This window comes from Ursus arctos, unplaced genomic scaffold, assembly GCF_023065955.2.
Source record: "Ursus arctos isolate Adak ecotype North America unplaced genomic scaffold, UrsArc2.0 scaffold_20, whole genome shotgun sequence".
Taxonomy (NCBI): Eukaryota; Metazoa; Chordata; class Mammalia; order Carnivora; family Ursidae; genus Ursus; species Ursus arctos.
Window position 1 is genome coordinate 54,937,969 of NW_026622875.1, and position 26,891 is coordinate 54,964,859.

General features: G+C 37.1%; 1 protein-coding gene across 4 annotated transcripts in view; it reads left to right on the forward strand.

Moving 5' to 3' along the window:
- Positions 1-26,891, forward strand: part of FBXL2 (F-box and leucine rich repeat protein 2) — a 112,774-nt gene that overhangs the window by 12,632 nt on the left and 73,251 nt on the right. For 3 of the 4 annotated variants that reach the window (XM_057315884.1, XM_026496677.4, XM_057315885.1), the window contains exons 2-3: positions 11,884-11,945; positions 12,085-12,178. In XM_057315884.1, coding sequence (XP_057171867.1) covers positions 11,884-11,945; positions 12,085-12,178 — 156 coding nt within the window. The remainder of the gene's footprint in view (positions 1-11,883; positions 11,946-12,084; positions 12,179-26,891) is intronic. The other variant, XM_048216119.2, reaches the window with a different exon arrangement.

The following is a 26,891-nucleotide window of genomic DNA, read 5'->3' on the forward strand; positions in this document are numbered from 1 at the left end:
ATGTCTCCTGGTGTTGAAAGTGGTGGCCTTAGGTAGAAGGCATCCTGTGGTACCCAGTAGCACAGTCTCTCCTGGCCACCAGAACCAGGCACTTCAGGAGGTGTCTTCCGAGTGGACTGCATGTGCCCTTCTGCTGTGGCTGAGCCTTCTGCCCAGCTATCTGCAATGGCTGGCTGTGACTGCTACAGGTGCATAGTGGACAGGGCTTGCCGCCAGTAGGCTGGCTGAGAGGCCTGGCTGTAGCTACTCTGATTGTGCTGGTGGGTAAGGCTAGCTCCTCCCTCTCCCCAAGGTGGGAGTTACTCTGGAGGACTGATGATCAATGGCCAGGGATGCCTGCTGTGTGTGGTGGGGTGGGAACTGCTTTGGGGGGGCATCTGCTATGGTGGGCCCACAAGGGAACTCCAGGGTGTGGCAGGTGGTACTAGGAAGGTAGATGGAAGGTGTCAGAATTGGTTCCCACAAGTATCAGGCCAGCTAGACTGAAAGAAGGCATGAGAAATGACATCCACCAGCACTTCCTTTCCCATAGAAAGCTCTTACAGATCCCTGCCCCTCCATGGATCTGCAAGATCCTAAAATTAGTCTGTGAATCTCCTTTGTGTAAAACCCAGGTGCCTTTCAAACTGCTGTTTTTCTGCTGGGTCTTGGAATGAGTGAATCAGCATGCAGGCCCTTTAAGAGCAGAGACTTGGTTTCCCATAGCCCTCTGGCTCTCCCGGAGTTAAATCCTGCTGATTTTTTTTTTAAGATTTATTTTATGGGGTGCCTAGGTGGCTCAGTCAGTTAAGCATCTACCTTTGGCTCAGGTCATGATCCCAGGATCCTGAGATCAATCCCGGCATCAGTGTTTGTTGGGAGGTATTTGATTACTGATTTAATGTCCTTACTAGTAATCAGTCTGTTCAGATTTTCTGTATTTTCATGATTCAGTCCTGGTAGGTTGTATATTTCTAGGAATTTATACTTTTTTTTAGGTTGTCCAACTTGTTGGCATATAGTTTTTAATAGTAGTCTCTTATATTTCTTTGTATTTCTGTGGTATCAGTTGTAACATCTTTCATTTCTGATTTTATTTGCATCCTTTCTCTTTTTTCCTGATGAACATGACTAAAATACCTCCCAACAAACATTAAGTCCTGGACTAGATGGCTTCATAGGTGAATTCTATCAAATATTAAATAATTAATATCAGTCCTTCTCAAGTTCTGCCAAAAAATAGAAAAGAGAACATTTCTAAATTCATTTTACAAAGCCAGCATTACCCTAATACCAAAATGAGACAAGGATGCCACAAGAAAATTTTAAGCCAATATCCCTGATGAACATAGATGCATTATTTATCTTTTCAAAGAAACAGCTCTTCATTTCATTGAATTTTGTAAATTACTGTTCTTTATACACAATATCTGACATAAAATAACAAATTATGAGATATGCAAAGAAATAAGAAAATACGAGAAGTGATGAGAAACAAAGTCAGTGGTGGTCCAGATGTTGAACATGGTGAATAGAAAATATTAGCAGGAAGATGGAAAACTATAAAAAGAACCAGTCTGGAATGCTAGAAATGAAAAATATATCAGAAGTATTCATTTGATGGGCTTAACAGTAGACTGGACACCAAACCAAGCAAGATAAATACAAAGAAGTCTAACCTTAGGCAAGTCATAGTCAGATTGCTGAAAATCAAAGATTTTTATAAAGGAGGTAGAAAAGAGAATTAATATATAAGAGGGAACAATAATATGAATGATAGCTGACATCTTTTCAGAAACGGTGCAGACCAGAGAACAAAGGCATAACTTTTTTAAAGTTTTTTTTTTTTTTTTTTGAAGGCAAACATGCTAACTTGGAATTCTATATACAGGGAAATGTTTTTGAAAATACAATAGGAATAAACATTCACAGAGATGCCTCTCCAGGAACAGCGGAGCTGGCTGGCACCATTTCCCTCCCTGTCCCTCATAAACATAGAGTATAAACACAGAGTCACCAGCAAGAGGCAGTGCAATGCCAACACTGGCTGACTAACTTGCTTACACTAAGCCCCACCCCTACCCCCAGCACTCTGGCAGGACTGTCCTTCTCAGTCAAACTTGCCTCAGTCCCACTGTGTCAGGCCCCTCCCCAGGAGACCAGCACAGACCCCTGCCCACACCACATTTCCACCAGAGACTTCTGCATGGCCTCAGTTGTAGTGGAAGTAGCATCAGGTCTCATTTAACAAGCAGACCAGAGCACACCTCGTTAAAGCTTACCACATTCAGACCAGGGAGCAAACACTGCCCATAGCAGACAAGAAGAGCCTCTGCAGACAGCTGGCCTGAGGGATAGAGCAGCCAAACACAACAGTAGGCACTCCCTGAAGTGCCAGGCCTTGAACACTATCTGACCTTTTTGTAAGGCCATTACTTTCAGGAGGAGAAGACACATGGACTTTTCTAACAAACAGAAGAAGGCAGAGACTTATACAAAATGCGGAGATGGAGGAATTTATCCCGAAGGAAAGAAAAAGAGAAGGTCACAGCCAGAGAAATAAGCAAAACTGATATAATTAACATGCCTGATGGAGAATTGAAAGCAGTAATCATAAAGATACTCACTGGGTTTGAGGAAAGAATATAAGACATCAGTGAGACCTTTTCCACAGAGGTAAAAGAGTTAACAAAGAATCCGAGATGAAGAATGCAATAAATGAGATTGGAAACAGGCTTGTTGCAATGAAAGCAGGCTGGAAGAAGCAGAGAAATGAATTCTTGATCTAGAGGACAAAATAATGGGAAAAAATGAAGCTGAACAAAAGAGAGAAAGAATTATACAACACAAGAATAGACTTAGGGAACTCAGTGACTCCATCAAATGTAATAACATTCATATTATAGGAGTCCCAGAACTGGCCCATTTGGTGAAGCATGCAACTCCTGAACTTGGGGTTGTGAGTTTGAGCCCCATGTTGGGTGTAGAGATTACTTTTAAAAAAAAAGAAAGAAAGAAAGAAAGAAAGTCCCAGAACAAGAAAGAGAAAAGGGGGCAGAAGTAATAGAAAACTTCCCTAATCTGAGGAAGGAAAAAGACATCCAGATCCAGGAGGCAAAAAGAACTCCCATCAAAATCAACAAAAGCAGGCATTGGTGCCTTGGTGTTGACCAAGACCTATTGTAATTAAATTTGCAAAATATAGTGATAAAAGAAAACCTTAAAAGCAGCAAGAGAAAAGAAGTCCTTAACTTACAAGGGAAAATCCATAAGGCTAGCTGGAGATTTCTCAACAGAAACTTGGCAAGCCAGAACGGACTGGCATGATATATTCAAAGTGCTGAATGGGGAAAATCAGCCAAGAATACTCTATCCAGCAAGGCTATCTTTCAGAATAGAAGGAGAGATAAAGAGTTTCCCAAACAAAAAATTAGGAGTTCATGACCAATAAACCAGCCCTGCAAGAAATTTTAAAGGGGACTCTTTGAGTGCAAAGGAGAAACCAAAAGTGACAGAGACAAGAAAGGATCAGAGAAAATCTCCAGAAACAACAACAAAACAAGTAATAAAATGGCAGTAAATACATATCTATCAATATTTACTTTGAATGTGCATGGATTCAATGCTTCAGTCAGAAAACGTGTCAGAATGGATTAAAAAAAAAAGATCCATCTGTATGCTACCTACAAGAGACTCATTTTAGACCTAAAGATACCTACAGATTGAAAGTGAGGGGTGTAGAAACATTTATCATGCACATGGATTTCAAAAGAAAGCCAGAGTAAGCAATACTTATATTGGACAAACTAGACGTTTTTGTTTTTGTGTTATTTTTATCCTGTTTTGGGTGTCAGGGTGGTACTGGCCTCATGGAATGATTTTGAATGTGTTCCCTCTATTCCATTATTTGTAAGATTTGGTAAGATTTGTAAGATTGTCATTAATTTTTTTAAAATGTTTGGTACAATTTGCCAATGAAGCCATGTGGTCCTGGGCTTTTCTGTTCTGGGAGTTTTTTTGGGTTTTTTGTTTTTTAAAGATTTTATTTATTTGAGAGAGAGAGCTTGAGAAGGAAGAAGGGCAGAGGGAGAGGGAGAGGGAGAGAGAGAAGCAGGCTCCCCGCTGAGCAGGGAGTCTGATACAGCACTTGATCCCAGGACCCTGGGATCATGACCTGAGCCGGAGGCAGATGCTTAACCGACTGATCTACCCAGGTGCCCCTGTCCTGGTAGATTTTTGATTCCTAATTAAACTTTCATTCTTGTTATTGCTCTAAGAAGATTTCCTATTTCTTGGATTCAAGATTCATGATTCAACTGTGGTAACTTGTGCATTTTCAGAAATTATCTTTTTTTTTTTTTTCTTAAGTTATCTGATTTGTTAGTGTATAATTGTTTATAATAATCTGTTTTCACACTCTGTATTTTGGGGTTATCTGTTGTATTGTTTTCTCTTCCCCTTCTCATTTTGGTTTTTGAGTCTTCTGTCTCTCTCTCTCTCTCTTTTTTTTTGGTTATGTGATTAAACCATTGCCAATTTTCATTTTTTTGCAAAACTGGTCATTACTTTCAATGTTATGTTATTGTTTTTTCTGGTCTCTATTTTATTTCTGATTTTTCTTTGTTGTTTCCGTTGTCTACTAAAATTCAGTTAAGTTTCTTCTTTTTCTGGGTCCTTGTGTAATGTTAAGTTATTGAACTTTTTTTCTTATTACAAGCATTTATAGTATAAATTTCACTCTAACATCTGCTTTTGCTACATCTGATTTTGAAGTATTGTTTTTCTTTTGTTTTGAGACATATTTTGATTTCTTATTTGGCCCATTGCTTATGCAGTAGTGTGGTGTTTAATATTTACATATTAAGTATTTAACATTTACACTGTAGATTTTCCAGCTTTGTTTTATTCTATAGTTTATTGTTTATTCTATAGTTTTGTACCATTGTGGTTGGAGAATATACTTGGTATGATTTCACTTTTCCTAAATTTGTAATATTTGTTATATCTCTTTTTATGTTATTTAACCAGGGGTTCTTCTGTGTGTACTTGAGGAAAATGTTTATTCTATTTTTGGGGGGTGGAATGTTTTATATATATCTTTTAGAACCATGTATTCTGAAGTATGCTTCAAATAAAAAATGTTCTTTTTGAAAAAAAAATAATAACTTTAACTGAGGGAACTCATTTAAAATAAAGCATATCAGATGGAAGGTGAGTGGGGAGATGGTCAAATTGGTGTAGGGGACTAAGAGTACACTTGTCATGAGCACTGAGTAATGATATATACAGTTGTTGAATCAGGGGATCCTGGGTGGGTCAATCAGTTAAGTGTCCAACTCTTGATTTTTGGCTCAGGTCATGATCTCAGGGTCATGAGACTGAGCCCTATGTTGGGCTCCATGCTGGGCATGGAGCTGGCTTACGATTCTCTCTCTCCCTCTCTCCCTCCCTGCCCACTCATTCACTCTTTCTTCAAAAAAAAAAAAGTTGAATCACTATATTGTACACCTGAAACTAATATAACACTGTATGTTAAATATACTGGAATTTAAAAAAATGAATAAATATTAAAGAAGTAGATAAGCTGAACACTAAAACATGCTATTTGGTTGCTTTAAAGAGCTATGTAGCACATCTTTCACAGCAAATATAAACATTTGAATCTATAGTGATATCTAGAAGATTTTTTTGTATACCCAGGAATGCTATATATTAAAGTGGCCACAACAGCACAGCATAGGGACTATAGTCACTAGTATTTTTTTTTTAAAGATTTATTTTTTAGAGAGGAAGAGGGAGTGGGGGGCGGGCAGGGAAATGTGGAGGGGCAGAGAGAGAGAAACCAAGCAGACTCTGTGCTAAGCATGGAGCCCGACACAGTGCTTGACCTTAAGAGCCTGAGATCATTACCTGAGCCAAAACGAAGAGTTAGACACTTAACTGACTGCGCCAGCCAGGTATCCCTATAGTCACTGGTATTGTAACAGCATTGCATGGTGACAGATGGTAGCTACATTTGTGGTGAGCAAAGCATAGTGTGTAGATAAGTTGAAACACTTTATTGTACACCTAAAACTAATGTAACATTGTGTGTCAACTATGCTCAAAAATGTTTTTAAAAATAAAAAAATGGAAACAGTGTTTGTTTGAAAATACAAATATATATATACACGCCTATATATATAAGGCCAAAGATTACAAGTAAAAAGATGAAAAAGATGCAAAAATCAGAAGAAAGCTGGTTGTTGCTATATTAATAACGGTCAAAGTAGATTTTGGCACAAGGATAATTTCTAGAAAGAAAGAGACATTTCATAATGCTGTAAGAATTAATTCATTAAAAATAAATAGCAGTCTTAAATGTATATGTACCTAACTACAAAGCTTCAAAATACATGAAACAAAACTCGAGAGAACCAAAGGGAGAAAGAAACAAATCTACAATCATAGTTTTAAATAGCAAGACCTCTTACTAATTGATAGAATTTGTAGATTTAAAAAAAATCAGTAAGGATATAAAAGATTTGAATATCGCTACCAACCAACTTGACCTAATTGACATTTATCTAATGATACACTTCAGTATACAAGAATAGGAAAATGGCAAAAGTAAGTCTTTCCTTGTTAGTAATCATTTTAAATGTGAAATTATTAAGCTTACCGAGTAAATACAGACTGGCAGAAGGGATTAAAAGCCCCCAAACTCATGATCCAATTATGTGCTGTCCTCAAGAGACTCTTGTTGGACTAAAGATAAATAGGCTGAAAGTAAAAAGATGGGAAAAGACTTTCTATACAGATAGTACTGATATACAAGATAGACTTCTGAGTTAAAAACAATAAACAAAGATGGTCATTATATTTTGATAAATGGTCAATTTCTCAAGAAGTTACAACAATTATAAACATACATACATCAAACAATAGAGCCCAAAAATACATACAGCAGACTGACAGAATTAAGGATGAAAATAGACATTTCTACAATAATAGTTGATTTCACAACCATCATCATAACTATTATTTGTTGAGCAATCACTATTTGCCAAGACTATTCTAGGCATTTTACATATATGAACTCCTTTAACTCACAGCAACCCTTATGGCAGGGTTATTCATTATCCCCATTTTACAAAAGAGGAAATCATGGCATAGAAAAATTAAATGACATACCCAAGGTAACAGAAGTACATGGCAGAACCAGGATGGTAGACTCAGTAAATTAGATTTGGTTCTTAGAGGTTTTCTATTCAAACCTCCTGCTGAAAGAAGGGATTTCTTTCTTCAATATTCCTGGTTCTGTGATCTCTGTAGGAGCACTGTGGATAGAACATCACTGCTTGAAAGAGTAAAACATTCTTGTATGGGCTATTCTGTTTGCTACACAGTTCTTCCTTCTGGTGAGTAGCTTTGATTTGCTGGTCTTTATAATAACAGAAAATAAACCCATCCTTCTGACAGCTGTTGAGGTATGTGAAGATTGTTATGGTGTCACTCACCACCACCATCAACACCGACTGGAGACCTTAATCCCATACTTTCAGTAACACAGCAGTTAGCAGATCAATAAGGAAATAAACCTACTGAAGATATATAGAACACTCTACCGAACAGTAACAGAATTCGTATTATTCTCAAGTGAACATGGAACCTGTTCTTTTCCTGTGGAACCTATACTGTTCTTCAGGGCAGACCTTATGTTAGGCCACAAAAAGTAGTTTAATAAATTTCAAAAGATTGACTTCACATAAAGTATCTTCTTTTACCCCAATAGAATGAAGCCAGAGATTAAAAAAAAAAAAAAACAGAAGGAAAATTGGAAATTTCACAAATACATGGAAATTAAACAGCACACTCTTAACCAGTGGGTGAAAGAAGAAATAAAAAGAATATTAGAAAATAATTTGAGGCAAATGGCATTGAAAACACAACATATTGAAACTCAGGGGATGCAGTGAAAGCAGTGATCAGAGACAAATGTATTGTTGTAAATGCCTACATTAAAAAGAAGAAAGATCTGGGGTGCTTGGGTGGCTCAGTCGGTTTAGCATCTGCCTTTGACTTGGGTCCTGATCTCAGGGTCCTGGGATCAGGCCCCATGTTGGGCTCCCTGCTTGGCAGGGAGTCTGCTTCCCCCCCCCCCCCGACCCTCCCCACAATTCATGCTCTCTTTCTCATTCTCTCTCTCTCTCAAATAAATAAAATCTTTAAAAAAAAATCTCAAGTCAATAACCTAACTTTACATTTCAAGGAACTAGAAAAAAGTGAATTATCTAATGAACACAGTGCTTAATGGAGCTCGGAATACAACAGGCACTTAATGTTAGTATCTCACTCTTAGAAAGTGGAGGAGGGTCAGGAATGTATCCTCCAGATTGAGAAGGCACTTTAATACTGAAAAAACAAGCAAGCTACTCCATACCGTTTATACCTAGTTTTATTCAGGGTCACTTACTGACAGGGTATTGGGCCAGCAGGTGGACGGAGGATAGAGGGTACTACATATACCCATCCTCCACCCAGCTTGGACCTCAACCCACAGCTTTTATAGTGCAAGGGGTATGATGGTGTGGTTGCAGGGTAGTTATCTAAGGTGACGCTATCTGTGTACTAGAGGATCTGTACTAGTTTTCTAAAGTGGTGCCACCTGTGTGCCAGAGCAGGCTGCCACTGGTTATCTAAAGTGGCGCCATCTCTGCACCAGAGGGGAGAACAAGATGGAGGGCCAAAGATGAAGCCAGTGTTGTCAGCAATCCTAAACTCACACACCCCTAAAACTAATCACTGAAAGTGTTTTAAAAATGAATGTAGGGGGGTGCCTGGGTGGCACAGTCGTTAAGCGTCTGCCTTTGGCTCAGGGCGTGATCCCGGCGTTATGGGATCGAGTCCCACATCAGGCTCCTCCACTGGGAGCCTGCTTCTTTCTCTCCCACTCCCCCTGCTTGTGTTCCCTCTCTCGCTGGCTGTCTCTCTCTCTCTCTCTCAAATAAATAAATAAATAAAATCTTTTAAAAAAATGAATGTAGGATACTGTTTACAGCATTCTTTCCATTTCTGCAGCTTGCTTTGATGAATTATGGTATATTTGGGATTTTTAATACATTTTTTAAAATGAGACATTACGGGGGCACCTGACTGGCTCAGTCAGTGGAGCCTGCGACCAGGGTTGTGAGTTTCAGCCCCACATTGGGTGTAGAGATTACTTAACAATAAAATCTAGAAATAGATAGAGATATTACACATATACTGTGAATTTCACCCATTTAAAATGTACAATCCAGTGTGTTTTAGTATATTCTCCAAGTTGTGTCTTCATCACAACTAATTCAAAAACATTTTTATAACTCTAAAGAAAACTGCATCAGTAGTCACTCTCTGGTCTTAGGTGACCACTAATCTTAATTTTCTCTCCATGGATTTGTCTTTTCTAGATGTTTAATGTAAATGGAATCATACAATATGAGACCTTTTATGTGTCTCTCCTTTTATGTAGCATAATGTTTTCAAGGCCTATTCCTGTTGTAATATGTCAGCCTCCGTTCCTTTTTATTGCTGGATAATCTTCCATTGTATGAATATAGCACATTTTGATTATCAGTTCATCAGCTGATGAATGTTTAGATTGTGTCCACTTTTTTGGCCATTAGGAGTGATACTGCTGCGAACATTCATGTACAAGTTTTTGTTTGGACACTTGTTTTTATTTCTTTTAGGTAGTTACCTATGATTGGAATTGCTAGTTTATGTGGTAGCTCTATGTTTAACTACTAGACTGTTTCCCAAAGTGGTTGCACCATTTTACTTTCCAGTGTATGGGAGTTCCAATTTCTCCACAGTCTTGCCATTATTATTATCATTTTTATTTTAGCTGTCCTTGTGGCTGTGAAGTATCTCTTTGTAGTTTTGATTCACTCTTTCCTAATGACTAATTATATTGAGCTTATTTTTATGTGGTTATTGGTCATTTGCATATCTTCTTTGCAGAAATGTCTTTTCAGATCTTATGCCCCTTTTTTAACTCATTTACTTTTCTGTTTGTTGCATTGTGAGAGTTCTTTAGATATTCTGGATATAATTCCCTTATTAGATATGTGATTTGCAAATATTTTTTCCTATTTTATGGATTTTCTTTTCAGTTTCTTGATGATGTCCTATGACACAAAGGTTTTTAATTTTGTTGAGGTCCAATTTTTAATTTTTTGGTTGCTTCTACTTTTGGTGTCATATCTATAAAACCATTACATAATCCAAGATCACCAAGATTTATGCTTATTTTTTCTTTTAAGAGATATAGTTTTCACTAATATTTTTTGGGTCTTTGATCCATATTGAATTAATTTTTTAATATAATGTGAGGTAGGGATACAACTTTATTGTTTTGCATGTAGACATCCAGTTGTCTTGACACCATTTGTTGAAATACTGTTCTTTCCCCCTTTCTTTGCACTTGTCCAAAATCGATTGCTTGTAAATATCAGGGTTTATTTCTGGACTATTTTGTTCCATTGATCTATATTTCTATCCTATGCCAATACCATGATGTTTTAATTACTGTAGCTTTGTAGTAAGTTTTGAAATCAGGAAGTGTGAGTCCTCCAACTTTGTTTTCTTTTTCAAGATTATTTTGGCTCTTTTGGGACTCTTGCATTTCCATATGAGTTTTAGGATCAACTCTTCAATTTATTTTTTTTAAGATTTTATTTATTTGACACAGAGAAAGCACAAGCAGGAGGAGTGGCAGGCAGAGGGAGAGGGAGAATCAGGCTCCCCGCTGAGCAGGAAGCCCGGTACGGGGCTCAATCCCAGGATACAGAGATCATGACCTGAGCTGAAGGCAGACGGTTAACTGACTGAGCCACCCAGGTGCCCCTCAACTCTTCAATTTAAAAAAAAAAGAGACAGCTGGGATTTTGATAGAGATTTCATTAAATCTGTGGACCAGTTTGAGAAGTGTTGCTAACTTAACACTCTTAAATCTTCGAATCTGTGAACATGAGATGTGTTTCAATTTGTTTTAATTTCTCTCAACAGAGTTTTTTGTGTGGGTTTTCAATATATGTGTTGCATTTCTTCAAATTTATTCCTAAATATTTTATTCTTTTTGATGCTGTTGTAATTGAGATTTTTTTTAAAAGATTTATTTATTTTAGAGAGGGAGAGAGAGAATATAAGTGTGGGGAGGGGTAGAGGGGGATGGAAGGAGAATCTCCAAGCAGACTTCCCACTGCACATGGAGCTTGATCCCAGGACCCTGAGCTCATGACCTGAGCCGAAATCAAGAGTTGGTTGTTCACCTAACTGAACCACCCAAGCACCCTATAAATGAGATTGTTTTAATTTCATTTTCAGGTTGTTCATTGCTAATGAACAGAAATACAATTTATTTATTTATTTTAATTTTTTATTTTGTCATGTTAGTCACCATACAGTACAGCATTAGTTTTTGATGTAGTGTTCCATGATTCATTGTGGAACTACAAGTTATTTTTATATAAATATATATTGGATATATTGTATATTATATATTGTATATATTGTATCGCTAAACTTGTTGATTACTTCTAATGTTTTTTTTATGGATTTCTTAGAATTTTCTATATACAGGATCAAGTCATCTGTGAATAGAAGCCATTTACTTCTTCCTTTCCAGTCAGGGTGCCTTTTATTTATTTTTCTGGTCTAATAGCCTTGGCTAGAACTTCTAATACAATGTAGCATAGAAATTGCTGTGTTGCATTTTTATGAAATGGTGATGGGGTATAAACTCTTTTTATATCCATTAATATTGAAGTATGGTGGCTTCATGAAATTAGTATCATATATGTAGGACAGGTTGTTATCATGTAACTTTCTTTTTTTTAGTTGAGGAACACTTTAACAATGTCCTTATTTTTTTTCTTTTAGGTTTTCTCAAATAATGATGAAGGCCTTATTAACAAAAAGTTACCCAAAGAACTTCTCTTAAGGTAAATGTAGATGAACTTTAATGAACTCAGATTTGATTCAGTCATCAAGTTCCAAGACAATCTTCTTTCTCACTATGAGTCCGTAGCATAGAAAAACAGACAGAATTAGCCTAACTGACTTTTTGTTTTTGTTTTATAGAATGCTGTTCAGCTTGTTGTTAAATTTTACTTGGTCTAATCCAGAATGTACTAAGTATGTACATAGCATTGGTCTGGATTCTTTTTGTAATGTGGTAAGTATTGTAATAATCTTCAGTAGGTGCCATTGTTTTGGTATCAGTAGATATTCTCAATGTAGTCAATAACATGAGGAGAGATTATTGTTAAGGTGGTGAGCTCCTGAAGTCCCAGACATTTAGATGTTTTCTGATAAACAAGTTTTAAAATAAGTACAGTTATAATGTTCTTTTTTTTTTTTTTAAAGATTTTATTTATTTATTCGATAGAGATAGAGACAGCCAGCGAGAGAGGGAACACAAGCAGGGGGAGTGGGAGAGGAAGAAGCAGGCTCATAGCGGAAGAGCCTGTTGTGGGGCTCGATCCCATAATGCCGGGATCACGCCCTGAGCCGAAGGCAGACGCTTAACTGCTATGCCACCCAGGCGCCCCTAAAATAAGTACAGTTATAATGTTCTTACTGAGCACTTAAAGTGCTCTTTCCAAATATTGATGTATTTTTATCCATCTTACGAGAATTATGTGCTAAGTGACAATGAGTACTATAAAACATGGTTTTTGTCCTGTATTTCTGGCATCACTGAATATACAGCAAATGGTGTTTTGCTTGTCATATTACCAAATAAAGCTACCAGCTAACGTTTGTTGACCCCAAGGCACTACAGTTTCTTTTAGTACTCTGCAGTCATCAAAGAAGTCTTATTTTAGTTTTGGATGTTCTATTTTAATTGTTTACAAGTAATTAATACATGTCTACATGGTAGTCTTTGAGTGGCATTTCCCAAACTCTTCTCATATCACTGATGTTCCACAAAACAGAACAAGTTTTGTGATCAAATAAGTGTGGGAAACACTGGGATAACAAAACAAATTTCTTTACTGCCTGACTTCTCAGGGCCTTAATAAGCTAATACACATGATGATACTCCCAGATGGACAGTCGTGGCATTTCAAACTTACTGACCTTGGAACTCTTTTAATATTCCATATTAATTCCATAGTCTGTGGAAAAATTTTGGGAAATGCTGACACAGAGTAAATGATTGACCAGATGACTCTCTTCCTTTAGCTTCTTTATGGTAGTGATCACATTTGAGGGGCTTCAGAGGGTGTTCCATTAGTCATCAGGTATTGTTTGATATTGTTGTCATAAACTCATTTTGTTCTGTTAATAGGAAAGAAAATTATGTTATGACAGGATCGTATGAAAAATACAGCAATAATATTTTATTTCAATAAAACAAATACTTGTTTGGATAAAAGAGAATATTCTTTGGCATTTTAGACCCTTTTAAAGTGAAGAAAGTGGTAACAAGAAAGAAATGATATGTTTTTCATATAAACCTGGGAGGTCTTGATCAAGCACAGTGAACTGTTAGAACCAGCATGGCTGGGTTAGAATGTGCAGGCTGTTACTACACAAATGGTGGGGATGCCATCCACAACAGAGGACAAAGGTCATGGTGTCCCCTGGAATTGTGCAGTGTTTCATTCTTGGTCTGAACTTTTTCTAGCACAGACATCAAGCTGTAATATGAACATGTCATTCTTCCTCTGGAGTCTACCAGCTTCAGGCCGAGCCGTTATTAGTCATTCAGCACTGGGGTGTGATGAAACTCCACTCTTCGATGAATACTACTGCTATCTGTGACTCAAAGCTGCTAACTTAATATTTTCCCCTTTGGTAGAGTTAGCTTTGACACTGTTCTCAGCCTTGGAATAGTTTCTATCTGCTGACAAAAAAAAAGGGGGGAGGGATTATATCACTTTCTGTGCTAGTGCAATTTCTGAACTGCTATTTTAGAAGTTTTAGTTTCTTTTAAAGATCCATGATGGACCCAGCTGTTATGAATCCTGCAGTTACAGGTTTTGAATCATGCCACAAAGCTCATATAGAGATCAATTTTCAAAAAGAATTGCCATTTGAGACCAAATGTTCATAACATGTCTATTCATAGATTTGTATTCCCACTTCTGCTCTTATTTTGGAGTCTGTGAGGGGAATTTAAATTTTAAAGTAGTGCCGCTACAGGTCTTCTCTGACTCGTGAGTCTCAAAATTAACTCTAGCCAACCATGGTATTTTAATGTTTGTTGGCCTTTAAATCATTTCTGCCATTTTACTCTCAGACTTTATATTCTCAGTAACAGTAGCTCTTCCCTTTCCTTTTGCTCCTTTCTGAGCAAAATTTTGAAGACGGGTTTGAGCCAAGTTACCAAAGTAGCCATCTTCATCATCCCTCATGGAGCTTAAGTCTTAATTATTTTGCTCATTTAAATGATGTGTTCAAACTTTCAGTCTGTCCTAGGCTTGTATTTTTACTTCATATTGTAGACTTCTTTGTGACAGTGCAGACTTCCTATTCTTGTTCAATTCCTATTCACCCATTGTCTTCATCAATAGAAGTGGATTCTTTGACTTCATGATAATCTTATTTACTTGAAGCCAGGTTGTCTTGTGTCTGCTGTTTTTTGTTTTTTGTTTTTTTTTTTAAAGATTATTCATTTATTTTTCAGAGAGAGAGAGAGCACAAGCAGGGGAGCAGCAGGCAGAGGGAGAAGCAGACTCCCTGCTGAGCAAGGAGCCGATATGGGGCTCTATCCCAGGACCTTGGGATCGTGACCTGAGCTGAAGGCAGACGCTTAACCTACTGAGCCACCCAGGCATCCCATGTCTGCCATTTTTACTGCATCTTTTACCTCCCTCTTGAGTTCTCTACTAGCTTCTGTTACTGATCACATCGGGCAAAGTCTCACCTTCTCCTTTGGAACCATTAACAAGCACAACCTAGAATTCTGTGTTTGTTTTCATCTCTTTATATCACTTTGAATCCATTCAGAAAAATCTGTGAGGTGTTTTTTCATCTGATCATCTTATTGCTAGTTTTAAGACTACCCAATAATATTCGCAGATTCCTTCTACCACCCCATCTTTAGTTTGTTATTTAACAAGTTCTTACAATTTTGCTTTTTCTACCCAGCTTTCATTCATAAATTAAGGGTACTCCAGTTCTCCCTCTCTACCCTTTATGCTCACACAATTCAACAGCTTGTAATTTTACTCTTCCTGGGGAGTCAGCTATGTAATGCGTGTAACATTATAACAATGAGAATCTTTAATTTGTTGAAATCTATATGTCTATTTGTGAGTTGGGTTGTCCTTATATTTTGTCCTCATTGTTATTGTCTGTATTACTTTTGGAGCCAGAGTTGGTTGAGATTTCAGCTCTCCCCGTTTACTACTTGTGTGACCTTAAAGTGACTTAACTCTCTGGGCCATAATTTCCTATATCTATAAAATGGAGATAGTAATTGTTCTTACTGAATGGGGTTGTTGCTAGCTCTTATAGGGCCTGTAAGTTTTTAATGTTAAATAATACCAATTTTGGATGTCTAAATTATTTATTAAATGCTATGTGACAATGTAGTCAGTTTTAATGTAGACAACTGATACAAGCAAGCTGTCCTGATATGGATCTCAGCATATGCTACTGCTAACAACCTCCGTAAAGAACGTGGTTAATAAGTTAATGTAACCCAGTGCTTCATTTCATCACTCTGGACTAATTCAGTCTCAATGGAAATGCACACTACCAGATGACATTAAACTGACAACTACTAGGGCTTAGGTTAGTGGTAGTGGTATGACAACTGGTGATTAGTTTGCATTATAAAAACCGTAGTTTCTGGCAAGGAACCATTCCTCTTTTAAGAAAAGAAATCTTATGTGAATTGAGTATTGGCCTAAAGTTCAGACTGTAAAATTTAATATTAACTTTTTGAACTTAAGTTATTATTTCTTACTATGGTTGCTTTCAGATGTTGATGATGAAATGAAAACACATGTAAACTGATGAGGTTGGGGAATATACATGAGGTTCAGTTGGGTTGAGTCCGGAGCCGACGACCAAGAATTCTTGAGGCGTCTTTGGTGCAAAATGGTGGTTTATTAAAGCACGGGGACAGGACCTGTGGGCAGAAAGAGCTGCTGCACCAGGGTTGTGAGGAATGGCCCATTGTATACCCTCAAGGTGGGAGGGGGTTAGCGATAGCGTAAGTCTCTAAGGAATTTTGGAAGCAAGGTTTCCATGACCTTGAGGGGGCTAGCTGTTGTTGGGAAAAGGTCATTTATTACTGTCTAATAAAACCTGAGTCATGAGACCCTTCAGATATATATCAGTGGGCCATATGCTTGGGGGATGATTGCCAATACGTATCTTGGGAGGGGGGGGTTAGAGAGAAAGGAAGTTTCCAAAGGAATTTTTATACGTTAAAGTAGACTTACAGGATCTTGGTGGAGGGGAGGGGGTCAGGCTAGGACTGCCTTTTGCCCTTAACAAAGTATTAACATCGAGGCAGCTGAGTTCCTAGAGGAATGTCACCATGCCTGTTTCAAGGACTTGTCAATGGGCTGTAGGTAGTAAGGACTGTTTCTTTGTCTTTTAGGGCAGCCAGGAGTGCCTGAGGAATGTCACATACATCCCATGGGGGGGGGGGGGGTTGCAGGGTGTCAGCTTCTGCTTTGTCCTCAGCTTGCCTTCTGTTCCCTCATCATTTCCTCCCTGAACAATTTTGACCCTTAAATCTTTAAGGTTGTTGAAGGTGGAAGGTCTCATCTTCTGTAACTTCTTCCTGCTGAATAGGGGCGTAGAGATGTCCCTACCTATGGGTCAACATTGGTCAGTTGGGGAACATACAGGGGAGTTATGAAAGGGGAGGCAGCTGAATCCAACGTGGACAACATGGATGAGCCTCCTTGAGTAGAAGGTATTATCTGTTAGCCGGAAGTTACGGCGGTGAAGGAGTCTTGGCACTAGGCAGGGAGACATCAGATATGACAAAACAAGGTTAATATTATAAGGAGAGATCTGAATAAAAGATCTTTGATAGTTGACCTTTGATAATTTTCCTCCAGTCCAGGAGTTTAAAACAATCACTAAAGGAAAGAGATCATTTAAAGCACCAGTTTGAGCATTCATGTCAGGTAGAAACCCAGAAGTATTTTGTGGTAATCTGGACTGTATACACAGCATTGTCTTTATGCTACCACATATTTCATCTTGTATAGCAGTTAAAAACATCTAACATCACTCTATTCTGTAGAGTATCACTTAGGGCTTTGACCATGAATTTATTGAGAACTTCCATGTGCCAAACAACATTCTCCAGTCTCAAGGAGGTAGCAAAGATAGATGCTAGGTGGTCATACCAATATAACACAAAACATGTCCACAATGGTTTCAAATTTGGAAGTTTGGCTGGGTTGGTAATGGTTTTAATAATGCGTCCATGCATCCAGTCAAAACCCAGAGTACAGTGGCTTATCCAGCAAGGAGGAAGCTATGGACACAGGTTAAATTGCGGAGCCATTGGGTCCCAAGCAGGAGCCAGTCATATAATACTGGGCCTCCCTGGAACTGCAATCAGGATTTCAAGGGCCACTTGGTTTTGGAGGGCCATACATACAATGATTTCAGGCCCGTATTTGATTAGGGAGTTATGGCTTGATAATAATCCCCCTTTTTTTCCCAAATTGTACCATGAGCATGGAGGACCAGGGAAATATATTTGAAGTCAGTATAAATATTTTTAAGGCTTTTGCCAATTGCACACTACCAGATGACATTAAACTGACAACTACTAGGGCTTAGGTTAGTGGTAGTGGTATGACAACTGGTGATTAGTTTGCATTATAAAAACCATAGTTTCTGGCAAGGAACCATTCCTCTTTTAAGAAAAGAAATCTTATGTGAATTGAGTATTGGCCTAAAGTTCAGACTGTAAAATTTAATATTAACTTTTTGAACTTAAGTTATTATTTCTTACTATGGTTGCTTTCAGATGTTAATGATGAAATAATGAAAACACATGTAACTACCTCACACGAAATAGGGGGTGCTACATGCAGTAAATATGTTTAAAATATTCAGAGAAGATAAAGCTCTTGTTAGTAATAAATAATAATGAAAGAAACCTCTTATTAGACACATTTTTGAAACCTGAAATTATTATTTCATTTTCTCTCCTTGTAAAATTTATGTGGACACATGACAGAATTAAGTATTAATAGTGTTTGTTGGCTTGATGAAGGGAAGGTTTGATTACCCTCAACAGGAGAGCAGAGCCTAATACTTCTGGGCAAATGAAATCAACTACACAATTACATATATTTGGCAGTTTTACTAGTTTGCTAGGGAAAACTGTAAAATGACTAGTGCAAAAATTTTCAAAATTTTCCTTAAAATCATAAACCAATTTCATGAGCAAAAAGAATTGCAATCATTAAGTTACAGCCCAGTGCTTCTGTGTAATTGTGGGACCTGGGGGAGCAGTGCAGTGATGGGCTTGTTCCTGTTTGGGGCAGCATTGAGTGGGTGTTCTTGCCTGCTGGTAGGTTTCAGCATTCCATGGGTTGTTTTCAAGGACTGGTGCATCCGCCTCCTGCTGTCTGTGATGCCTTATGTATATTTCCAAGGCAGCCTAACAGGTAAGATCCTCTTTTGGGGTACATACTGCAAATTCAAGTTTAAGCAACTAAGGAGGTTTTTCTTTCTCATTAAAGAATTTTTTCATTTGTTCGTTTTTACTGCTTTTTACTTTGCATGAGGCAATACGCTATTGAATTAATGTGTGTTGAAATCAGATGCAGAAGCTTCAAGAGCTTTTTTCATTACCTCTGTATACTATTTTGTACTCTTTTAGGGTTGGCATCTAAGTCCAAATCCTGGCAGAAGCAAATTTTCTTCTGTCTAGGTTGGGGTTATAATTATACATTAAAAGTCTGTTGATGCCTTTGTTTTTTGTTTATTTTAACCTACATTGAGGTGGCATCAGACACCAGTAAAGCTCCACAGATAGGAATGAAGGAGCAAGTACATTCTTCTCCAGAGTTTCATCCCTGGAAAGTTTTGTTAGAGACCTGTTAATTTAAAAACTGTGAATTCAGAAGTTACAGCAGAAAAAGATTGGTAAGTTTGACCCTATGAATAGTAAAATACATCCAGATATATATACCATACCACAGATACATAGAGCACAGTGGTAGCACAATGGTGGGTATTTCACCAATTAGAATGCACATTACAAGCAGGGGCTACATTCTTCAATGCACGAATAAAAACCTGTTAAAAATTATTAGGTAATAAGGTGGATTATTCTTAGAAGAGCTTGAAGAAAGTATGAACAAAGGAAGAAATACAAATGGCCAATTTTATGGTACTCAATCAGGCCCATATTTAAATAGAAATCAAAATAGTGAGATATTGCTTAGCTGACTGGCAAAACGCTAAAGGTTGATAATACGAGGTTTTGGTAAGGAGATAGAAGACAGACACTCTAAGATACTTTAGAGGGGAAAAATCTTCAAAATGCTAAGTGTACATATTCACAAATTCCATTTCTTGAAATTTGCTAATAGATTTATTTGCAAAGACACATACACAGGGATGTATATACCAAGGTATGCATATAGGGGATGATTACTGCAGCTTTTTTTTTGTTTTTTGTTTACTTTAGTTAAATTGAATTACGGAATTGGATTACTCATAATTCTTTGTTAATTATACATTTCATCACTGATCCGTGCATTGCCTTTTCCCCCTTCCCATCATCAAGTTAATATTTTCAATAACTTTCTATGTCTATTTCTATTTATGATTCCTTTCTTCAAAAATTATTTATCTTAAGTATATTTGACTAAATGATTACATTGTTTACTTTTGCTTGTTTATCAACTTTATTTAAAAAAGTATATCTTCTGAGATATGGTTTTCACTCAAAATTATGGTACTAAGAGTGACATGGGTCACTTTGCTTGGCTTGGCTATTACTCATTTTACTGCTGTATAATATTCTATTGTGTGAATGTGCCAAGAATCACTTATTGGTCTTTTTTTTTTTTTTTAAGATTTTTATCTATTTATTTGAGAGAGAGAGAGAGCACGCGCGACAGAGCACAAGTTGAGGGGAAGGACAGGGAGAGAGGGAGAAGCAGGCTCCCGGTTGAGTGGGGAGCCTGATGGGGTCAATCCCAAGACCCTGAGATCATGACGTGAGCCAAACGCAGATGCTTAACCAACTGAGCCACCCAGGTGCCCCTTGTTGATTGTTCTTTGATAAATACTTGGGTTTCCAGTGTTTTGTTAATAAAAGTAGTGCTCTGTGAATATCCTCATAGATGTCTCTTGGTACAAATGTACAGAAATTTCTCTAGGAAAGAAATTGCTAGGGGTCATAGGCTATACAAATGATCAACTTTATTTTAGTAATATTGTTTTTCCAAAGTGGTCTTATCAATTTACCTTCATACAGTGAATAAGAGCCTCTGTTAAGTCACTCTGACATTTAGTGTTGCTACATGTCTTAAGAGTAGAATAGCATTTCATTGTATTCTTTATTTGAATTTCCCTGAATTCTAGTAGTGTTGAGCATCTATTTATCATTGCATGTATTTCCTTTTCTGTGAAATATATGTTTTGCCTATTAGGTTGTTTCTTATTGGTTTGCCATTGGGTCCCCCCCCCCCCCGCCGCCGCCATTCTTAATACTGTATCTTCCGTATTTTTTCCTCCATCCGATTTGCCAAATAGTGTCCCAGTTTAATAGTCTTTACAGAGGGTAATTTGGGGTTTTAATGATTAAAACTCATTTTATTCACTGTGATTATTACGATTTTCTATTTTGTTATTTCTTTATCTTATCTTTATCTTACTAATTCTGCCTCTCTCCTGCCTCAGACCTTTCCTATTACCTTTAGTGTAAAGACCATTTAAATTGTTATGACCTAAATTACTCTCCCAGAAATGTATACTTATTAACTCCAATTCTGTCCCATCTCTCCTTCTTTTCCAACTCCTTGTAAATTCTGGCAGTTCTGAATTAGCTCCAGTCCCTGAAAATGTCATTCTCTAATTTGCTCTCTCCTGGGCTCTTTATACTTCTTGAAAATGTCTGTCTTTGGCTTTACCCCTCTTTCACTTAGTTCACCCTAAGGCTTTCCCCAAGTTCGAGGCTATGTTCTCTCCCTCGTGCGTATGCTTATAGATCGCTTAAGCATTTTGTAACTTCTGGTGTTTGACCTAGATTTTATGTACCATAATACAGTAAATCTAGCTTTTAAAATAATTTATATATGCATTTGATACATAACATTACATTAGTTTCAGGTGTACAGTATAATGATTCAATATTTATGTATATTGTGAAATGAACATCACAAGAGGTCTAGTTAACATCCATCACCATATATAGTTACGAAAATTTTTTTCCTGTGATGAGAACTTTTAAGAGCTACTTGCTTAGCAATTTTCAAATATGCAGTGCAGTATTATTAACTATAGTCACCATGCTGTACGTTACATCCCCTGACTTATTTATGTTATAATTGGAGCTTGTACCTTTTGACCCCACTCACTCATTTGGCCCACCCCTTTGCCCCCCACCTCTGGCAACCACAAATCTCTTCTATCTATGAGGTCAGTTTTTGTTTTGGATTTCACATATACCTGAGATCATTCAGTATTCATCTTGCTCTGTGTGACTTACTTCATTTACCATAATGCCAAGTCCATACGTGTTGCTGCAAATGGCAAGATTTCCCTTTTTTTATGGTTGAATAATACTACGTTATATATATATACACCACATTTTCTTTATCCATTCATTTATAAGCAACTTAGGTTTGCCTCCATATCTTGGCTATTGTAAGTAACGCTGCAGGAAACATGGGAGTGCATATATCTTTTCAAGTCATTTTCGTTTTCTTCAGATAAATACCCAGAAGTGGAATTGCTGGATCATCTGTAGCTCTATTTTTAATTTTTTGAGGAACCTCCATACTGTTTTGTACAGTGGCTGCACCAATTTACATTCCCACCAACAATGTATAAGGCTTCCCTTTTCTCCATATCCTCACCAACACTTACCATTTCTTATCTTTTTGATACTAATCATTCTGACAGATGTGAGGTGATATTTCATTGTGCTTTTTATTTGCATTTCTGTGATGATTAGTGATGTGAGCACCTTCTCCTGTACATGTTGGCCATCTATATGTCTTCTTGGGAAAAATGTCTATTTAGATCCTCTGCCCATTTTTTTATTGGATTGGGATTTTTTGCTGTTAAGTTGCATAAGTTCTTTATATATTTTGGATATTAACTTTTTTCAGATACATAATTTGCAGTATCTTCTACCATTCGGTAGGTTGCCTTTTCATTGTGTTAATGGTTTCTTTTGCTATGCAGAAGCTTTTTAGTTTGATGTAACCTACTAGTTTATTTTTGCTTTTATTGCCTTTTTTGCTTATTTTTGCTGTTGGTGTCAAATCCAAAAAATCATCACCATGACCAATGCCAGGAAGCTAGGAAGCTTCCTGCCTATGTTTTCTTCTAGGAGTTGTATGGTTTCAAGTCTTACATTCAAGTTTTTAATCCATTTTCAGTTAGTTTTTGTTTATGGTGTAAGATAGTGGTCCAGTTTCATTATTTGAATGTGGCTGTTCAGTTTTCCCAGCACTAATTACTGAAGAGTATTCTTTCTCGATTATATATTCTTGGCTCCTTTGTTGTAAATTAGTTGACCATATATTCATGGGTTTATATCTGAGCTATATAGTCTGTTCCATTGATCATGTCTCTGTTTTTATGCTGATTCTGTACTGTTCTGATTACTATAGCCTTGTAATATAATTTGAATTCTGTTGAGTTCCTTAAATTCTCAGTACAATCTTTGTACTGAGATTAATATTTTCTGACAGGTTCTTTCTCCCAGCTTGTAACTTTTTCCTCATTCTTTAAGGCATATTTTGATGAATCAAGCATCTTTTATAAAGTCCAATATATTGGTCTTTTATGGTTAGTGTGTCTGTGTGTTTTGTCGAGGGACATCTTCCTACCTTGGGGACAGATATAGTCACATATACTTTCTTCTGAAAGTTTAAAACTTTTGTTTTTGGTACTTCAGTTTCTAATCACTCTGGTATTGGTCTTTATTTACAAGATAGAATCCATTTTTATTTTCTTTTCCATGTGGATTATCAGTTTTTTCAGGTTCATTTGTTAAATGGTCCTTCATTTCCTCAAAAGAATGCCATTATTACCTCTATCATATATTCTGTTCTCTAGTAGTTAGTCAGTTGTTATTCTGTTCCGTTAGTTAATTGTCTATGTGCCAGTACACACAAAAGACAACTGTATTTTTGGGTGACTAGGGCCTTTAAATTCATTTCTCATTATTTTTATCTGGTTTTGGAATTAATACAAGCCTATAGAATTGAGTTATGGAGTATTCAGTGTTTTCCTGCTCTCTGAAATAGTCCGTGTGTTTTGGCTTAACTGTTCTTTGAAAGTCTGATAGATCTAAAATTCTAAAATTGCCTGAGCCTAGAATTTTCTGTGGGAATTTTTTTTTTTTAAAGATTTTATTTACTTATTTGACAGAGAGAGACAGGCAGCGAGAGAGGGAACACAAGGAGGGGGAGTGGGAGAGGAAGAAGCAGGCTCCTAGTGGAAGAGCCTGATGTGGGGCTCGGTCCCAGAACGCCCGGGATCACGCCCTGAGCCGAAGGCAGACGCTTAACGACTGCGCCACCCAGGCGCCCTCTGTGGGAAAATTTTTAACTAATTTGATATGAGTAGGATTTTTTAAGCTTTCTTTTTTTTCATGAGTCACTTTGGTAGTTTCATTTTTCTAGGAATTTGTCCATTTTGTCTGAGTTTAAAAATTTGTTTTCTTGACAGATTTTTTTTTGAAAGGATATTCTGTCCCACTGTGTCTTATTTATTTATTTATTCATTCATTCATTCAAATGCTAACATACAGTGTATATTAGTTTCAGGTGTACAGTATAATTCAACAATTCTATATATTTCTCAGTGTTCATCAAGATAAGTGTACTCTTCATTCCATTTATTTTACCCATCACCCACCTCCCCTGGCAACCACCAATTTATTCTCTGTATGTAAGAGTCTGGTTTTTTGTTTGTCTCTTGTTTTCTTTGTTTGTCCTTTTGTTTCTTAAATTCCACATATGAATGAAATCATGTAGTATTTGTCTTTCTCTAATTTATTTCACTTGGTATTATACCACCTCAGTCTATCCATGTTGTTATAAATGGCAAGATTTCATTCTTTTTTATGGCTGAATAATATTCCTCTGTGTGTGTGTGTGTGTGTGTGTGTGTGTATCGTGTCTTCTTTAGCCATTCATCTATCAGTGGACACTTAGGTTGCTTACATATCTTGGCTATTGTAAACAATGCTGCAGTAAACATAGGAGAGCATATACCTTTTCAAGTTAGTGTCTTTGTTTTCTTTCGGTAAATACCCAGTAGTGGAATTACTGGATCATATGGCAATTCTATTTTTAACTTTTTGAGGAACCGCCATCCTGTTTTCCACAGCGGCTGCACCAGTTTGCATTCCCAGCAACAGTGCATAAGGGTTCGTTTTTCTCCACATCCTCGCCAACACTTGTTGTTTCTTGTATTTTTTATTTTAGCCAGTTTTGTTCTATTTTTTTTAACTCGACAGTATCTGCTGTCATGTATTTATTTTCATTTGAACTATCATTAATTTATGTTTAAGTGCTCACCCCATTTTTGATCAATTTTACTAAAAGTTTACCTATTTTGTTAGTGCTTTTATTTATTTATTTATTTAAAGATTTTATTTATTTGACAGAGATAGAGACAGCCAGCGAGAGAGGGAACACAAGCAGGGGGAGTGGGAGAGGAAGAAGCAGGCTCATAGCGGAGGAGCCTGATGTGGGGCTCGATCCCATAACGCCGGGATCACGCCCTGAGCCGAAGGCAGACACTTAACCGCTGTGCCACCCAGGCGCCCCTGTTAGTGCTTTTAAAGAACCAGCTTTTGGCTTTATTATTTTGGCTTTATTATTATAGTTGTTCTTGTTATTATTTTGGCTTAAAAAGAGAAATTTATTTTCTCACAGTTCTGGAGGCTAGAAGTGCAAGACCAGGGTGTCAGCATGGTTGGTTTCTTCAAAGACCTCTCTCTTCGGCTTGGTAGATGGCCATCTTTTCCCTATGTCCTCACCTGGTCTTCCCTCTGCAGCTGTCTGTGTTTTAATCTCTTATTATGAGGAGATAAGACATGTTGGATTAGAGCCCACTCTAATGACTTCGTTTTACTTTATGTCTTTAAATATCTTGTCTCCATATGCAGTCACATTCTGAGGTACTTGGGTTTAAGACCGTAATATTTGAATTTTGGGAGTACCCAATTCAGCCCACAAGTTGTGCACATTAGCATATGTGTGTGTGTAAATGTGTACTTATGTGTATGTATATATGTGCTGGGTGGGCATGTTTGTGTGTGTATAAGAATGTATATGTGAACATGTACCTGTGTGTATATGTGTATTGTGTGGGCATATGAGTAGATATGTGTGTAAGAGAACATTCCAAGCAGAGGTAAAACAGCACTTGAAAAAATTATACTGTATTTGGGGAACCTTGCACAGTTTAGTTTCCTTCTACTCTCGGCCCATGTATGTATTTATTTGCACTTAGTTGGAAGTACATGGAACATAATCATTTTCCTCTGCGCTTTCCCTTACCTAACATTTTATGATTACCCTCCTTTATTGGCACATAATCTTCATAATTACCACTTCAGTGTCTGCTTAATATTCCATAGAGTGCACAAGGAATGATTTACATAACTTTTTTTTGCTTTTTATAATTGTAGATAAGGCTCAAATAATGACTTTAAATTTTTTCTTCTTTTGTTGAATTATTTTATGACAACTTCCTAAAGTGGAATTACTGATCGAAGGAAGAGAACATTTTACAGCTCTTGACAAAACCATTGCTTTCCAAAGGTTGTAAAAAATTTTCTTATTGAAATATATGTGACATATAACACTGTGTACACTTAAGATGTACAGCATGTTTGATGTTGTAGTTTATATATTGCAGTATGATTGTCCTTAAACCTTTAGCTAGCACTTCTGCCACATCATGTGGTTATCAGTTCTTTCTTGTCGTGGGAATAATTAAGATCTGGTCTCTTAGCAGGTTTGGTTTTATACTACAGTATTGTTGTCTATAATTACAATAGATCTCCAGGACTTGTTTATCTACTAGTTACAGATTTGTACTCTTAAACAACATCTCTTCCATTCCCCCACCTCTTAGCCCCTGGTCATTATTTTACTCTTTATGAGTTTGGTAAGTGATGTCATATGATATTTGTCTTTCTGTGTCTGACTTATCTTAGCATAATGCCTTCAGGGTCCATCCAAGTTGTTGCAAATCGCAGGATTTCCTTCTTTCTCATGTGTGACTAATACACACACACACACACAGAGACACAGATACAGACACACACACACTACATCTTCTTTATTCAGGTTGTTTCCAAATCTTGGCTGTTGTGAATAATGCTGCAATAAACATGGGAGTGCACATATCTCCTAGTATCCTGTTTTCATTTTCTTTGGTTATATGCCCAGAATTGGAATTGCTGGATCATATGGTAGTAATAATTTTAATCTTCTCAGGAACCTCCATATCCTACCCCATCCAAATCACAACTGTTTCTCCCTTTTCCAGAAGTAACCACTATCTTGACTTTTATAGTTATCACTGTATTTCATGTTTTAGATTTATCACCCAAATGTGCATCCCTAGACATTACAGTTTTGTCTTGCCCACTGAAAATTTACAAATCTTTTAAATCTCTGATAATCAGCAGGGCCCCTGTTCATCTCTTTCTCTTCCTTACATATGCCGTTAAAGAACTTGGG